At 51.2% G+C, this 16,465-nt stretch overlaps 5 protein-coding genes across 5 annotated transcripts; 4 read left to right on the plus strand and 1 right to left on the minus strand.

Moving 5' to 3' along the window:
* Window positions 1–299: 299 nt before the first annotated feature.
* CDC60_1 (cytosolic leucyl tRNA synthetase) lies at window positions 300–3,602 on the plus strand (the record flags this gene model as incomplete). The annotated part of the gene is made up of 1 exon (XM_064872268.1): window positions 300–3,602. The coding sequence occupies one exon, from the start codon at window positions 300–302 to the stop codon at window positions 3,600–3,602; it is 3,303 nt and encodes a 1,100-aa protein (XP_064732648.1).
* Window positions 3,603–4,890: 1,288 nt separating this feature from the next.
* PMZ80_003841 (uncharacterized protein) lies at window positions 4,891–6,625 on the plus strand (the record flags this gene model as incomplete). The annotated part of the gene is made up of 2 exons (XM_064872269.1): window positions 4,891–6,455; window positions 6,508–6,625. The coding sequence occupies 2 exons, from the start codon at window positions 4,891–4,893 to the stop codon at window positions 6,623–6,625; spliced, it is 1,683 nt and encodes a 560-aa protein (XP_064732649.1).
* Window positions 6,626–7,349: 724 nt separating this feature from the next.
* Window positions 7,350–8,708, plus strand: PMZ80_003842 (uncharacterized protein; the record flags this gene model as incomplete). The annotated part of the gene is made up of 1 exon (XM_064872270.1): window positions 7,350–8,708. One exon carries the CDS (start codon window positions 7,350–7,352, stop codon window positions 8,706–8,708), a length of 1,359 nt encoding a protein of 452 aa, XP_064732650.1.
* A 577-nt stretch (window positions 8,709–9,285) lies between these two features.
* Window positions 9,286–12,535, minus strand: CDC4 (SCF ubiquitin ligase complex subunit cdc4; the record flags this gene model as incomplete). Its single annotated transcript, XM_064872271.1, has 2 exons — window positions 9,286–9,408; window positions 9,458–12,535. 2 exons carry the CDS (start codon window positions 12,533–12,535, stop codon window positions 9,286–9,288), a joined length of 3,201 nt encoding a protein of 1,066 aa, XP_064732651.1.
* Window positions 12,536–14,157: 1,622 nt separating this feature from the next.
* On the plus strand, window positions 14,158–14,910 carry PMZ80_003844 (uncharacterized protein; the record flags this gene model as incomplete). The annotated part of the gene is made up of 1 exon (XM_064872272.1): window positions 14,158–14,910. The coding sequence occupies one exon, from the start codon at window positions 14,158–14,160 to the stop codon at window positions 14,908–14,910; it is 753 nt and encodes a 250-aa protein (XP_064732652.1).
* Between the last annotated feature and the right edge of the window lie 1,555 nt (window positions 14,911–16,465).

Here is a 16,465-nt window from a genome sequence, read left to right on the forward strand (position 1 = left end):
CAGGTATCTTGCCATTGATCGCCCAGAGCGACCACTACGAGCCTCTTTAGTCTAGAGTGTAGCCCCTAAACGATAAATTAGGCATAGATTTGGGGCTCTGGAGGCCTAAGAGGACCCCAATGCTCGAGTAGCGGCTACGGCCCAGGGGCCATTTCCTTTGTCCAGACGCGCACCGGAAACTGTTATCGATAAGCGACGAATACTGTGGGCATGGGAGTCATGCCCGCATGCCGCATTTTTGTGAATTCGTGTTTCTCGAAATTGTTTGTTACTCTAGTTGCGTACATTGAGGCGTCAAGATGGCGCTTCAGCTTGAGAATACGCACAACCGAGATGTCCTCATCGCAATCGAGAAGAAATACCAGCAGAAATGGCAGGACGACCATATCTTCGAGTCAGACTTCCCAGAAGACGACCTGTCACCCACTGAATTGCGCGAAAAGTACCCAAAGTACTTCGGTACCTTTGCCTATCCTTACATGAATGGCTCTGGTCATGCTGGTCACTTATTCACCGTGTCGAAAGTCGAGTTCACCATCGGCTTCCAGCGACTTACTGGCAAGCGTACACTGTTCCCTCTAGGTTTCCACTGCACTGGCATGCCAATCAAGGCAGCGGCAGACAAATTGATTGGAGACATCAACAAGTTCGGACAGAATTTCGAGCGTTTTGAGGAATATGAGGCATCGCAAGAACAGGCAAATGGCACACCCACTCCTGCGCCTGTGCAGGGAATCAACAAAAATGCAGATATCACAAAGTTCTCAAGTAGCAAAAGCAAGGCTACAGCCAAAAATATAAAGACGAATTACCAATTTCAATCTATGCTGGCCATGGGCATTCCAAAAGAAGAGATTCACAAGTTCTCAGATCCCTACTACTGGACCGAGTACTTCCCGCCGATATGGAAGCAGGACCTGATCAACCTTGGCGCACGTATGGACTGGCGCAGACAATTTGTTACAACCGATGCAAACCCCTACTACGATGCTTTTGTACGCTGGCAGATGAATCGTCTGAAGGAGGTGAACAAGATCCTGTATGGCAAGAGGTACACAATCTACAGTCCTAAAGATGGTCAGCCATGTATGGATCACGACAGAGCCAAAGGCGAAGGTGTTGGCCCTACAGAATATACTGCGCTGAAACTGAAGGTCAAGGAGTGGTCGTCCGAAGCTGCAGCTGCGGTAGAGGGCAAGATCCCAGCAGATGCTAGTGTCTACTTCGTGCCAGCCACTCTGAGGCCAGAGACTATGTACGGGCAGACGTGCTGTTTCGTTGGTCCAGCTATCAAGTACGGCATCTTCAAGGTTTCGGACAAGGAATACTTCGTCTGCACAAAACGAGCTGCCTGGAATATGGCCTTCCAAGGCAAATTCTTTGACCTCGACAACTTTCCAAAAGACCAGAAAGAGCTAGAAGCTGTTGTTGAGCTACCAGGCTCTGCCTTCGTTGGCACTCTGATCAATGCGCCACTTTCGCTTCACGAGCAAGGCGTCCGAATCCTGCCCATGGACACAGTCCTGGCTAGTAAGGGTACCGGTGTGGTCACATGTGTGCCTTCTGACAGCCCTGACGACTTCGCCACCATCCGAGAACTGGCCAAGAAAGCCGAATACTACAAGATTCAGAAAGAATGGGCAGAGCTCGAGATAATACCTGTCCTCGAGACGCCGGCTTACGGCAAGCTTTCTGCTCAACATTTGGTTGAGAAGATGAAAATCAACTCACCAAAAGACGACAAGCAGCTTGCCGAAGCTAAAGATCTTGCTTACAAAGAAGGGTTCTACAATGGCACCATGCTTGTGGGTGAATTTGCTGGCCAGAAAGTGCAAGATGCGAAGGAGAAGGTCAGACAGCAAATTCTCCAGTCTGGCGACGGCTTTGCTTTCGCCGATCCTTCAGGCGAGGTCATAAGTCGAAGTGCTGACGAGTGCGTTGTTGCCTACATCCCACAGTGGTTCCTCAACTACGGAGAGAATGACAAAGAATGGCGGGATATAGTGATCAACTATGTCAAGGCAAGCGATGGACTCTACACATATGGTCCAGAAACAGAGAACCAGTTCGTTGCAAACTTGGAATGGCTCAATCAATGGGCTTGCGCTCGAACGTATGGTTTGGGTTCGAAGCTACCTTGGGATCCAAAGTTCTTGGTCGAATCTCTCAGCGACAGCACAATCTACATGTCTTACTACACAATAGCGCATCTCCTGCATACTGAGAAATTCGGCAAAGAGGCAGGTCCTTTAGGAATCAAGCCTGACCAAATGGTCGATGAAGTCTGGGACTACGTCTTTACGAGAACCAGTGACCTTGAAGCAGTGTCGAAGAAGTCGGGTATACCAGAGAAAGACCTTAAGACTCTGCGAAAATCCTTTGAATACTGGTATCCGTTAGACTTACGATCGTCAGGCAAGGATCTGATACCAAACCACCTCACCTTCTTCCTTTATATTCACACTGCCTTGTTTCCTCGAGAGTACTGGCCAAAGTCAGTGCGGTCGAATGGTCATCTCCTGCTCAACGGCGACAAGATGTCGAAATCGACCGGCAACTTCCTGACCATTACACAAGCAGTTGCTAAGTTCGGTGCAGACGCAACCAGAATAGCTTTGGCCGATGCAGGCGATGGCATGGAAGACGCAAACTTTGAAGAAAAGGGCGCGAACGCTGCGATCATGCGAATCTACATTCTGAAAGAATGGATAGAGCAAACAGTCGCCGACAAGTCTTTGCGAACCGAGAATGATTCAAAGGTTCTGTGGGACACTCTCTTTGAAGATGAGATGAACCTGCTTGTCCACGAATCGTTCCAGCACTACGCCGCTACAGACTACAAACTTGCCCTCAAATCCTCCCTTTACGACTTCCAATCGGCCCGAGACTTTTACAGAGAGTCCTGCCTCAGCACCGGTGTTCCCATGTCACGACCTCTCATTCTGAGATATGTTGAGCTCCAGGCTCTGATCATTAGCACGATCGCACCTCACTGGGCGGAATACATGTACCTCGAAGTCCTCGGGAAGACCACAACAATCCAGAATGCACTGTGGCCAGTCGTACCAGAAGCGAACAAAGGCCTCACAGCTCAAAGAGAATACATCAAATCTACATCGAGCAATATCACCTCTGCCGAAGCTCAAGCCGGGCGCAAGATGGCGAAAGGCAAAGCCGCGGCCTTCAACCCGCGTGAACCAAAGATACTCACCATATTTTACGCCGATTCTTTCCCCGAATGGCAGGACAAGTATGTCGATCTTCTGAAAGATGCCCTGGAAAAGGCAACGATAAATGACGACAAGGCTATCAATCAGACCGTAGCCAAAACAGCAGGGAAGGAGATGAAGAAAGTCATGCCGTTCGTGCAAGAGCTGAGAAAGAAGGTTCTGTCTGGTGACAAGGCGGCACTCAATGAGCGAGAGATCCCGTTTGATGAGGCTGCAACATTACAGGAGATGTTGAAGGGCGTGAAGAAGGTGACCGGATGCCAGGATATTGACGTTGTGAAGGCGAGTGCGGATGTGAAGGATCTTCCTGGTGTGGCATACACAGCTGAGCCAGGAAAACCAACGTTCAGCTTTGAAAATATCAAGGCGTGAGGAAGAACGAACGAGCGATGTGATCCATGAGGATCTGATGACGATGATGAGCACTGCGCAATGAGAAGCAACGGTTCGACAGCTCGAGACATTTGCATGGCGTCAGAAGAAATGTTGACTGGTGTCAGCGAGCTAGATAGGTTATCTGTCAAGATCGATCATGCCTCCCCACGAGGCCAGAAGGTTAGGCTATCGAGCGGAACGGATTGCACACGGGACTGTTAGCTGAGAAGCGCAGCTCCTTCGAAGCATGTCTAAGACAAGAGTAGAGATAGATAGATCTGTCAAGGATAAAACGTTGAACAGAAAATGGCTACATCTCAACAGGAGCCATTCAATATTCTAGAAGCACGCTAGAAGGTCAGGAACTACCCAAAAAATGCTTGGTCTGCGGCTCTTCTGCAAAGGAGATGCCGAAGGTCCTCTTTGCTTCCTCCTTGACACATGCTGGCCGTCAGGAACAGGCAAAATCATCTTTGCCATCCCATCGTCATGCTGGGTTTGTGGAAACCGTTGTGAAATGTTCCATGTTCACACGGCATGAGCCATATCCAAAGCCAGCCATGCCCAAACATGGTCAGTCGATGTTGATATCGATAGCAACTCGTGGCGTGAGTCCAGAAACCATGTGGAATCAGGACAATGTGACGATGAATTTTTCTTTTGCCATTATTGTCAGGAGGTACTCATTCTCATTTCTTTCGTGTGCGACACAGCTCACCACCAAACATACTCATACTCCTTCTGTGGCCTGACCAGCAAAGATCTCGACGCGTTCCTTACCTAAGCACAGGGTCTTATCTTATCGCGGATTATTCTTCAGATTTTGGAGTGTCTTTATTCGCCAGCGTCAAGATCCCCCACACTCCTCACAGGTACTCAGAGTGTGTTTCCGGGGCCTCACAACCCTGTTCCAAACAGCAGGACGATCTCTACTGCGCATCATAATACGGGCCTGTTATTGCTTTGAGACCTGACAACCGAGTCGTCCAAATTCGAAGGATCTTGTGCTGACCACACCCGATACATGTCCTTTCTACCAGTACGTCATTTCCCGACCGTGTACCTTCACATATGCAAGCCATGTCCCGACCCGTCAACAACCCCGAACACTCTCGGACATGCCACTTGTTGTACCACCAAGATGTGTTTGCTTCAGCATTGCCTTGTTAAGTTCTAGCTAATACAGGCTGCATTTCCCCAGCATCGTCCTGACCCTAGACCATATCATCGAGCTGCAACAACGTCTGAACTGCTGTGCAATGGTAGCTTCAGTTCCAAGCCAAAGATGCCGGCCCAGACAGTTCATCTTCCCAATGGCCAAACCTATGCAGTCACGCCCATATTCGGTGGGTACACCTTCAAGAGCAACGATATGGACATACACCATTCAGCCATGCCGCCCGGCTGGACGGTGAACCTCACAACCGAAGATGAACTCGATGAAGATGACGAGCGCATAAGGAGAAGGAGCAAGATATACATAGGAAGAGGAGAAGAACCACCAGAACCAAAAGACCACAAAGTCACCATATCTCATCGTTTCACCCGGCCAACACTACAGAGCGACTCCCTCTTCATATCCTCTGTCTCCGTCCCCTCCAGCAGCGACTTCAAGACCCCAGCATCGCCTTCCCGCCATGTCGCCATGATGCTGTGGGCAACTCTATGCTGGTACTTCCACAAGGACCCGCCCTCTCCACAGCTCACCACAGCTGCCTCCTCACAGACCCCAGAGTGCGCCCGTCCAAAGGGTGACTGGCGCATCAAAATCCGCAAGGAGGGGATTTTCAAGTCTCGAAACATCCTCCCCAAGCTCGAGCGTATGGGTCTAATAATGACCGAAGACTCGACTGTAGGCACAGAGACCGACCCACGCAGCTCAGAAGGCTGGACCGACTGTTTCGTCTCGCGCCGCGCATTCTGGCAGATCGACCCGCGCCTCTTTCTTTTCACGCTGGCGCCCGTTCAGCATAGTCCGCTCCCCTCACAATCACCATTTCCCTCACGCCCAGGAAGTCCCGAAAGAGATCAAAAAGGGGGCGCAGGTGCATCGCGCGGCTCTCCACGACCAAACTTGAATTCCGAGTTGTCGTCTGCTTCCGCCATTCCCGATTTCAACCTCAACCCCGGTGTAGCCTCCCCAGGCGGCCCTTTTACATCTGGCTCCCATCTGCCGACTTATTACCCGGCACCACCAACGCAGTACACCTTCTCAAATAGTATCCGCCATCCCATCCGCCCGAAACCACCTCGCCAAGGCGAAACATTCTATTCTCGGTACATTCCCTCTCTCGACTCCTGGCTCTCCTTCCGTGTCCCTACACTTTCTCAAAAGCCAGTCCCGTACTTCGGTCCAGGTGGCCCAGGAACAGCGCCGAACCATAATCACAACGTTGCCGGTGCTACCAGTGGAATCAACTCAATATCTGTCGCGACGTTACCAACCCTCGCCAATTTCAGCGAGCGCCTCTCGGATACAGAATTGTTGAATAAGTGGATGAACAATCCGCGCGTCAACGCCGCATGGGGCGAAGCTGGTCCGGTCTCTCAAACCAGCAGCTTTCTTGCCAACGCGCTTTCTTTGCGCCACTCCTTCCCAGTATTTGCATGCTGGGATGGCCGACCTTTCGGCTACATGGAGGTGTACTGGGTCAAAGAAGACAAATTTGGACAGGTCCTTGGGGGTAATGTGGGAAATTGGACTAGAGGTCTACACGTCCTGGTCGGTGAGGAGGAGTTCAGAGGCCCGCATAGGGTTAAGGTTTGGCTTACGAGTTTTGTGCATTGGGCATGGTTGGCGGATAGTAGGACTGATGTTGTGGTTTTGGAGCCGAGGGTTGATAACACGAAGTGAGTCGAGCTCCCATTTTATGACGAGAAGTGGGTTGCTAACTGCGTGCAGATTTATCCAATACTTGAAGGACGCGGGATTTTACAAGCAGGGTGAAGTTGCGTTTCCACATAAGCAAAGTGCTGTCATGAAGATTGATCGCGATACTTGGGAGGCGCCTTGCATATAATTGATTGGATTTGGTTGCTGGGCATGCATGGTGTTTGGATATGCGAAATCTCAGGTATGAGGGCCTCGAGATACACAGCACGCAGGTGGCAGAACTCGATTTACGTTGCATTTGGTGGGATGTGCTTGGCTATAGTGCATGGTACATGCAAAGAAGATTCACCGAAGAAGCTCGATACCATTTATCAAGTGGCTTGTATGGTTCATCTGTTCTGCTGCAACCTTAACGACGGCCTAGAGACATTGAGTCGTCCCTCAGCCCCGTCCGACGACCGTACGATGAATGAAACTTTTCACGTTTGCAGGACAACCGTCACGGTCAACACCGATCTATGTACGTTCCCGTTCCAGGTAATCGAGGACTACGCTGCAGCGTGCTTAGTAATAGTCTTGCTGCATGTGGTCACTGAATTGTGATTGGTGTAATGCTTCGATTTAGCGCAATATCGGCAAGCATGAGGTGATCGAGGAGTACTTGGTCTGGAGGGGCTGACAGCATGCCGACGGCAAGGAAACATCAACAGCGTCACTATCTCCAGAGAATTTGCCTTCGGATACTTGCAGACCACCTTGCACAGAGCCCGGCAAAACCACTCACGGCACGAACCACAAGGCAATGTCAACATAAACTATCCCAAGACTGACACCAACAAGGTCACCAACAACCAGCTGAGCGCTTAAGAGTCAAGCTGGTGGCGTAGTAGCCACAAGGTCGATCCTCCACCATGCCCCTTTCCGTCCTCACAGACAGCGATGTCAAGGAGATCCTGCAAAACCTCACCTACGACGATGTAATCGACCTTCAGAAAACCCTAGGCGATGCCCTCCACGGGTACTCCACAGGCGACACAAACGCATCATGCTGCGCGAGCTTTCAGCCCGAACGCACAGTGCTCAAGAAGAAGGATGTGACGTCCCTGTTCATCCCTTCTTCAGCTGGCGATGCTATCGGCGTGAAGGTGGTCACGATGCAGACCCCAGTGTCGACGGAGCCACCGAGCAGTGCCAGCGCTGGTGAGAGCGTCACGAGCAAGAAGTCATCCGGATCCGTCAGCTCAGCATCAACAGGGATCGATGCTCTACAACTGACGCCCGCGTCTACGACTTCAACATCGACGTCAACGGGAGATACTAACAGTACCACCACCCGCTCCTCCATCTCTAGCGCCTCCTCCCAACCACCCTCAACCCCCACAACCCAAACCACACCCCCAAAAGGCATAATCAACATAATGGACAGCCACGGCACCCCCCTCGGCATCCTCCCCGCCACCGAACTCCCCGCCTTCACCACCTCCCTCGCCTCGACCCTCCTCCTCCGCCGCCGCCAAACAGTCCACACCCTCACGATCTTCGGCGCCGGCAGAATCGCATTCTACACCATCCTCCTCTCTCTGCTCCTCCGCGCCCCCGAAATCCACCACATAAACATCATCAACCGCTCCTTCGACAACGCGATAGCACTCATGAAACAATTCCTCCCCAGTCACGGCGGTGACCCAAGCTGGTCGCACGTAAAGTTCAGCGCTCTATCCCCCGAGTTTGTCGAGTATGACCGTCTACTGAAGGAGGAGGTGCGAAAGGCAGATGTAGTTTTCTGCTGTACACCGTCTACAACGCCTCTCTTCCCAGCCGAGTATCTAACCAGTCACGAGGGCCGTCGGAAGGGGAGGTATATAGCGGCAGTCGGGTCATACATGCCACATATGATAGAGTTACATCCGCAGATCATACAGGCCGCTGTGAAAGACGGGAACCATAAGCGGCATCACCATCGACATGCGAGGCAGGAGGGCGTGATAGTAGTTGATAGTCTGGATGGGTGTTTGAGGGGGGCGGGGGAGGTGGTGTCGGCGGGGTTGACGGGGGAGCAGTTGGTTGAGATTGGGGAGTTGATTATGGTTAGGAGGAGTTTGGAGGAGGAGAAGAAGGGGGAGGGGGAAAAGGGGCTGGTTGAGTGGTTGACGAGGGGGAATGTGATTTATAAGGGTGTTGGGTTGGGGTTGATGGATCTTGTGGTTGGCAGGGAGGTGGTGAGATTGGGGAGGGAGAGGGGTGTTGGGACTGTTATAGCGGAGTTTTGAGGTGTACTACCCATGCGTCGAGCTGCCGGTCCGGAGTACAAATAACATGAGTAAGCAGAGTGGCAGCCGTGATCGAGGCGAGGTGTGAGGTGGCGCGAATGCTGGTCCAGGCATGTCTAACTGTGAAAATGGAAGAGTGTTATCGAGCAGAGTTCATGGCTGTAGCATGATATACCGCCCTCCTTTACTAAGAACGCAGGTAAAGGACCAAGCCTCGATAATTGTGACGACGACCTTGCAAATCAAGAAAAGCTTCATGCATGGTATCTATGTTAAGCTCGTAAAATATCTGACATGAAAGACATAAAATATTCCTGCTGCTCTGTGGCATAGTCCCAAGATCCTACTTCGGCCATGATTCCGTCTTATTTCGTATTCGTGTGAACTCGACACCTGCAACATAATTTTGACGGCCGAAATTTCGACCAAGACTCCTCCGCTATGCCAATGCGATTCGTACTTGCTCGTTGATGTCGTTTAGTTGATGCTGCATAAGCTCATTTCTTCGTGTCTTGGTAGATGAAGGCGTAGACTATTGCCCAAAATCGGGCAAAGGCGTGTCGAGGAGATATGCTGTCTAGACGATTGCTCCTCCATCTTCATCGTCATTCTCTATCACCCCGCCGAACTCGTCAACAACAATCCTTCGGCCTCGATCTTTCTCAGCGATACCGTCTCTGGCAGCACCAAAATCCAGTACCTGATACGCGTTAGTTTTTGTTTAACAAAAGTCTGTCAGAAAGGCCCACCTCAATGAACGTCATACTATCCCGCTGCACCGCAGCAACACACCTTCGGTCATTGAACTTAACCTGCCAAACACCGCTGAGATCGGAAAGCAGGTCTTTCTTGCAATAACCTGTCTTGATATCCCACATCTTCAACGTCCGGTCAGACCCACTAATGACTTTCTGCGAGTCATGTTGGAAGCACGTGATTGCACCCGTGTGTGCTGTCAATGTCGATTTACATTGCCCATTCTCCGGATCCCAAATTCGAAGGGTCGAGTCTGCAGCTGCTGACACGAGTCGATCGCAGTTGAGGTCAAGTAGTCCGACAAGCGATGAGTGACCCTCCAGGGTATAAAGGGCGGATCCTGTCTCAAGCGACCAGATCTTGACCAAATAGTCCATCGATCCGCTTATGCATCGGTTCCGAGCATGGTCAAGAACCACACTGTACACTTTCTGTGTATGGCCTTGTAGACGATGCACCGTTTCACCTGTAGATATCTTCCACACCCTAACGGAACAATCGTAGCTACCGCTGACAAGAGTATCCGCGTGAGCGGCGATGGCTCGAACGGAGTGTTGATGGCCAGTCAAAGTGCGCACGTAGTATGGACTATCCTCAGCCTCCGCATCAGCCTCAACTTGAATGTGATTCGAGTCTGAGGGTTTCGGCAGTTTCCAGATCCTGAGCGTCGAATCCCTTGAGCCCGTAATGATAATCGGTTGTTTTGGCATCATGATATCCTTACCATCCGCTGCTTCTCCTATTTTCGTGGGTTGTAGTATTTGAAGGCATCGGACAGTGCTAGTGTGACCTCGGAAGACGTGTGTCTCCCGCCCTGCATCGATATCCCAAATACGGACAGATCGATCAGTGGAGCCGGACACCAAGGTGTTGCCAATGTATTGCAAAGCCCAAACCCCACCCTCATGCCCTCTAAGCAATTTTCGAAGTTTTCCGGTTTTGGTGTCATATACATTAATATTGCTGTCGTCGCTACCAGTGAGAATCTTGTCTGTATCGAATTGCAAGCAAGTGACCACATGGCTTCCATGAGCTCTGAATGCGAGGTGATGTGGTTTTGCCTCCTCTGACATCCAGTTCCGTTTTATTAGATGATGGCGGCGATAGAGTGATTTATAAAGATGAAGTCCCTTCAGAGTCGGTACTGGAAGCTCTGGGTTGGGGACAGCGACAATAGCAGCATTGGCAGCATTGTTGGGTCCCTCAGCTGTGGAGAGCTGTGACATCCAGTCACCTGTGCTTAGATCCACTGAAGTTTCTCGGGAAGTGGCTTGTCGTTTCGCCATCTTGCTTCGATTCGTCAGTTGTGTTGCAGCCTTTCTCTTTGATCGCCGCAATGAGGTTGATGCACCAGGCTTACGACTTGTAGATGGTCCTGGGGAGCCGATTTCGCTGTCGCTTTTTACGGAATGGGCTTGACTCATGTTTACCTCTCGAGCATCGGGTCCGAAGGGGTCCTGCCAGCCCCAGCCTTGAACAATAGCTTGTTGCAGCTCACCTTGCGGCAAAGAATATCCATCAGCGTCGAAAAGTTCTTTCCAAGCCCTTTCATCACTATTCAGCATCTGCCTCCACTTCTTCGAAACTTGAGATGCACGACATAACGATTGTACATCTAGATGTCGGACTATGTTCATTGACAACTCGGGAGGTAACAGCGTGAGAAAGTCGCACTTCAGCACAGGATTGACCACATCTGCCACCACCTGTAGTGTCTGCTTTGGACACCTTCGCAACAGTTGATGCATTACATAGCTTTTCATAGCGTCGGGCAGAGCTTCGAAGAAGTTGAGCATAGGAGGAATGTCACGAACGGAAGACGCGTGAGAGCGTCCAACGTCAGATAAGTCGTCGTCAGATAATGCTGTTTCTGTAATGGCTGGTGATTCATATCCCCCATGGGAAGGGGAGTCTTCGTAGTGACTGTCTCCCGTGCTCCATGGCCCATGTGGATGGCCGAACTGTGAACCAAAATCTGAACGGTCGTCAATATCGGCGAAATACTCGTTATGCTGAGTGCTCGCACCTGCGGTAACAGGAGACAAACTAGGACTAGGAAGTGTTCCATCCTGTATCGAAGGGCTCTCTGACACATGTAGACGAGTCGGTATGGACGATAGTGCTCTTGGACTAAGGCGTCTTTCTTGCAAGCTCAGATCGTCCGGTTCTATTGGTGGGGTCGGAACCGCACTATCGTATGAGGCTCTGGATATGGTGCGGCTGCCTCTTCGTTCAGAGTGTTGGCCGACCGGAAAGTCGCCATCACCTTGCTGTATAGCTAGAGAGGATCCTGCTTTCCGTGGGCCATCCTGTTGGTGCTCGATGGCTGGCGTGGGAAGGACATCACGAGCGACCCTCCCCTCTACCGAAACGGCTTGTGGCCGTTGCTTGGAGGTACGTTCGGTCCTGGTTTCCGGCGTTACAGGATTTGAGTTTCGAACGGCGCGAAGACGAGGATGTGACCTTGCAGGTGGGTGGACAGCTCTTTGCTTGCCGCTGCGGCGTGTTCGTGCTGCTGGCCCCTGTTCGGCCTGAGAATCTAGTTCGGCTATGGATTCTGGCGAAGCTGGTCGTTCGCTCGCCTCCTGCAGAGATCGGATGGACGGGGCAACATGCTCTTTCTTGATTGGCGGCACAGAACCAGATCTTTGTACCGTCTGGATTGTGCCATTCTTCCTTGCCAGCTGACGTTCCTCTTCTGCAATTTGGTCGAGCTCTGCCATAGTGTCAGTCGCTTCTCGGAAGACGACAGCTTTTCCTCCCAGCGAGAAACCAATGTTCTGTAGGGTAGCGGGGGTTGGGCTCGCAGCGAGAGGATATATTCTGGGGTCCAGGTCATTGGCGTGCTCAGGGTTCGGCATAACAAATGGAGGAAACTTGGTGGTAGTAGTTGTGGTAGTCGTCACGACAGTTGTCTGTGTGGCAGGGCCAAATGAGAACTGGCCCAAAGTGCTCTCTGGGAGGACTCGCTCGCGAAGCATCTTCCTCCTCGTGCTCTGATTTGAGCCATTCTTTCTCTTCAGATCTGCGCTCTTCGGACGAGTAGAAGGCGTGTCAGGTGTGCCATCCATCCTTGCCTCGTGCCAGTGTCTCTACAAAACTCCCTCACGACGTTGGCTCTGCCTCCTCAGTCATCCGCCTGTTCTGCTGCTTATCACACGGGCACAGTTTTCTTTGTTTCTGTCGACGCGAAAGGGATGGCCAAGCGGCCGAGGAAGTGGTCGATCGGTTGGCGTGATATGCAGGCCTTTGCAGCGGCAAGTGCGTCTCTGGTGAACGCGTCTAGCAGCAAATGCCCGTTTGTCGTTTGTCGAAGAAGGGCTCGGAAGGCACTCGAGGAGTGGTTAGGAATGATTTCGGGAGACAGCAGTGGGGTCTCGGCGGCAAAGGACAGCGCCGGCGTCAACTTCAACTTCCTGAACCTGCCACTCTTGGTCTGTGATGCAAGCGGCTGACCTGCAAATAATTCCGAGACAACTTCAATATATTCATACACCTCCCTCGGAGTGATATATTACTCTCCTTCTAGATTAATGTGCCTGCCCAGTTTGGAAACGTCGCAATTACATGTTATGGGAGAAGGCGGCAGTACCGTCACTTCCTTTCAGGCCGCAGCTATTGTTCAGCACATACGCAATCTGTTCGGTAATGGCATGCACCGCAGCCTTAACACCGTCGCCACGAACTTGCCTGCACCATGCACACTGACCTTGGCAAACGAAAACCTTTCGACGTGCAGCAGTAACTAAGAGTAACAAATAAAGGGCAGGCATGCTTTCCACATACCGGTATTGTCTACCATCTGGCATCTACGACATATCCTAATGTAAAAGGCATCCTGACCCCCTCGTCGGGATTCGCGTTACACATAAATCGCTTTGTCCAAGTGAAGTTGTCCGAGCACATCGCTCCTTTGAATCTGTCGGGCTCGGGTTTGATTGACCACGGATCAGACTTTTGTGTGCTAACAACAGAAACTGTGAGCACCTCTTCGCGACTGCAAAATATGCACCTGCTATGGATCATGATATTTGGGAAGGTTTTGTTATTCGGAAGGTGCCAAAAGGTGAATAGCGTGAGCATCCTACCTCCGTAGAAAGAGCAGCAGCACCAGGTCGTTCCTTCCATCTCCTGAACGCACAAAATTCTGAGAAATCAACACAACGAAAAGTCTTGATGATCCACATCAGAGTCTTCCCTTGCAATGTCTACCAGATGAGATTTTGAAGACTCTCGCCCTGGATATCAACTCCTCTCCCCAGCGAATCTTCAATGGAGCAGGTGCAACTTCGACTGCCGCCTGCAGACGTGCTCAAACAGCTCAACCTCGGCTTCGTCCAGATCTTTCTGAATGCGTCCATCGCCTGCATACTCTACACTCGACGCCTCATCAATTGGCAGTCAAGCTGCTTCCTTGCCCGGAACGTCTCCCAACTAATACTACCCGAATCTTTGCCGTATCTTGAGGACGCTAACAAAGTCCATGACCGCTTTTGCTCTGCTGAATATGACCTTGGTCCAGATCATGGAGAGTCTGAGGAGTTCAAAGTAATGCAGCGAGAATCGCACAGATGCGCTGACCAGGTTCTTGACATGCTGGTGAGTTTCACTCACCACTCATATCGTACGCGGGACTAAATGTTGTCAGAGTTCTGGAATTATGGACAGCTTGCAACAGGACCACCTCAGCATCATGAAGCTCTTCATACTTGGTAAACGACGCCAGGTGGACTCTATCGTCGAGACCTACACCTTTGTCTTCCAGGCTTCCGGCAGAGCTGCACCTTCTGTTAAGCTAGCTGAGACGAACGAGGTCTTCAACGTCGACAACCTCCAGAAGAGTTTCAAGAGGGGGATCAATTCTTTGCTTCGTTCGATTAGAGACCTTCCACAGTTACCAAGGCATGGACGCAGACTAGGCGTTTCTCTCCTGTATAGGCAGTCTTGCCCATCACCATATCAACCTGTTGGCTTTATAGCGTCTACCCACGATCATACAGCATTGTGGGATAATGACCATGACACCCTACAGGCGACTATGTTTGACACAGGTGCTATTACCATCAGCATAAGTGTCCAGCGGTCTGAAGGAGAGTCTGATGCAGATCGCCGACTCGGCACATACCTCAATACACTACAGCACACATCGTCTCGAGACTCGAATTTACCGCCTACAAGGAAGCAAATCATACCCAGCAGCAAGCGAAAGCGTTCAAACACAGACATGGCTGGCCCAAACAATCGCTCACGCACTCAATTCTCGGCGGCTCATGTTGCCAGCGTTCCGGCACCGACTAGTGCGCAAGAGGAGGCCCCAGCAAGCATAGAGGACGCCCTCACAGAGAAACAGCGCAAGATCAGTGATTCCAAAGCACTGGTACACTTCAGCAGCCAGTCGACTCATCACACTGTCCCTTCTGACAGCGAAGCTGAAGCATTCATGTAGTACTGGAGAGGGACTTCTACCGCATGTTCGGAATCCAAAGTGATGCGGAGGGAGGAATAAATGGCTAGACCTGAGGTTCGTTGGCCCTTCAGTTACTCGTACGAGTATCTGTACATGATCATCGCAATACCACGTGCCACTCATTGAGCATGGACGATCGATTGTGATCCAAGAGACATGCCTTCACCCGCTATTCCACATTCAGACTGGCCGACACCTTCGGGCAAAGATTGTGCCAAGATTGACTGCACCGTTCCCCAGAACCCATCCATCGTTCGCACATCATGTACTGTATCCGTCCTTAGTGATCCATCGCGACGATAGTGGACTCAATCAGCAAGCAGGCGGACGCACCATCAACCTGTTTGATCTGTTTCCTTTTCTCCAAAACTCATTTGCACATCCTAACTCTGACTCTCAGCATGAGAGATAACATGCCCTGAAGCCCCAGGAAAACAGCTGCAATAGCCTTCAGGAATGCTCAATCTTATGGTGGTATAATTATCGGTCCTGAGCACGGCACGCTCGGCACAACTGACGAAAAAGAAACATCTTCCAAAACGCCCACTTGGCTCATGATCGGCACTGCTAAAGGCTGTCATCTCCACCAGAATTTCAGGGGAGTGGCGCTAGAGCAAGGCACCCTCGGTAACCGAAAGCCTGGGAGTCTCTGTTAGTGATCTGTAGCGTTTGTCACTTCCCTTTCCAGACATTTGGGCTGGTCGTTCTGCAAGGAACAAATACATACCCTGGCCAACCGAAACCGACAACGACATCAATACGCACAGAACCATGTAGCCCGTGCGGTTTTCGCAAGATCGACATGCTCGAAACAATGGTGAAAAAGCAAAACCACATGGCTGAATCGGCGCACCTTCGGGACCCAAACTTACAGTGTCATGTTCGGGCTTCTGTGTAGCCTCGAAAGTGCCGCATCGCGAGTCAGCTGCCACATTTTGCACATGTTATCCTACACCGACCATTCGGACGTCTGGTATTATTGTTCAGTAGTCCACTCCCATCTGCTATCTCGATGACTATCATGCTCGGCAAACAAGATTGTGCTCGGCAGAGGAGGATAGCGTCAGCAACGAGTGCTGGACTATGGAGGACTGCACCATAACTGTCCACCGGATCCGAAGCTAGCCTTTTAGCACGAGACGCCGTACACATCTTGGTACAGTTGGTTCTCTTAGCTCAAGATCCTAACCCACCGGGGTGCCGGCGATGCGCCTGATCGACTGCAACCACTACCATCATACAAGATGTGGCTTCGTTCGACATACGTGGACTGCTGCTCAGCACTTTCACTTGTCGCTTGTGCCGCATCCCAACGACCACAAGAAATCGAACATCCATTAACCCTCGCGATGCCACTGACTCCTCGAGAGGATAATTGAGAACGAGCCTCCGTCTGGCTGCTACATCATTCCCATTTGGACAGACTCCCGTACATTTGTCGCACAATCGGACATGAATCCTGGGACGTGTACGATTGCTATAGTTTGTCGTTACACAAGAGAGGGTACAGTGGTTGACCACAGCGCTTCTGACG

The sequence above is a fragment of the Knufia obscura genome (genome assembly GCF_036327395.1).
Source record: "Knufia obscura strain CCFEE 5817 isolate CBS 148926 chromosome Unknown scaffold_3, whole genome shotgun sequence".
Lineage (NCBI taxonomy): Eukaryota > Fungi > Ascomycota > Eurotiomycetes > Chaetothyriales > Trichomeriaceae > Knufia > Knufia obscura.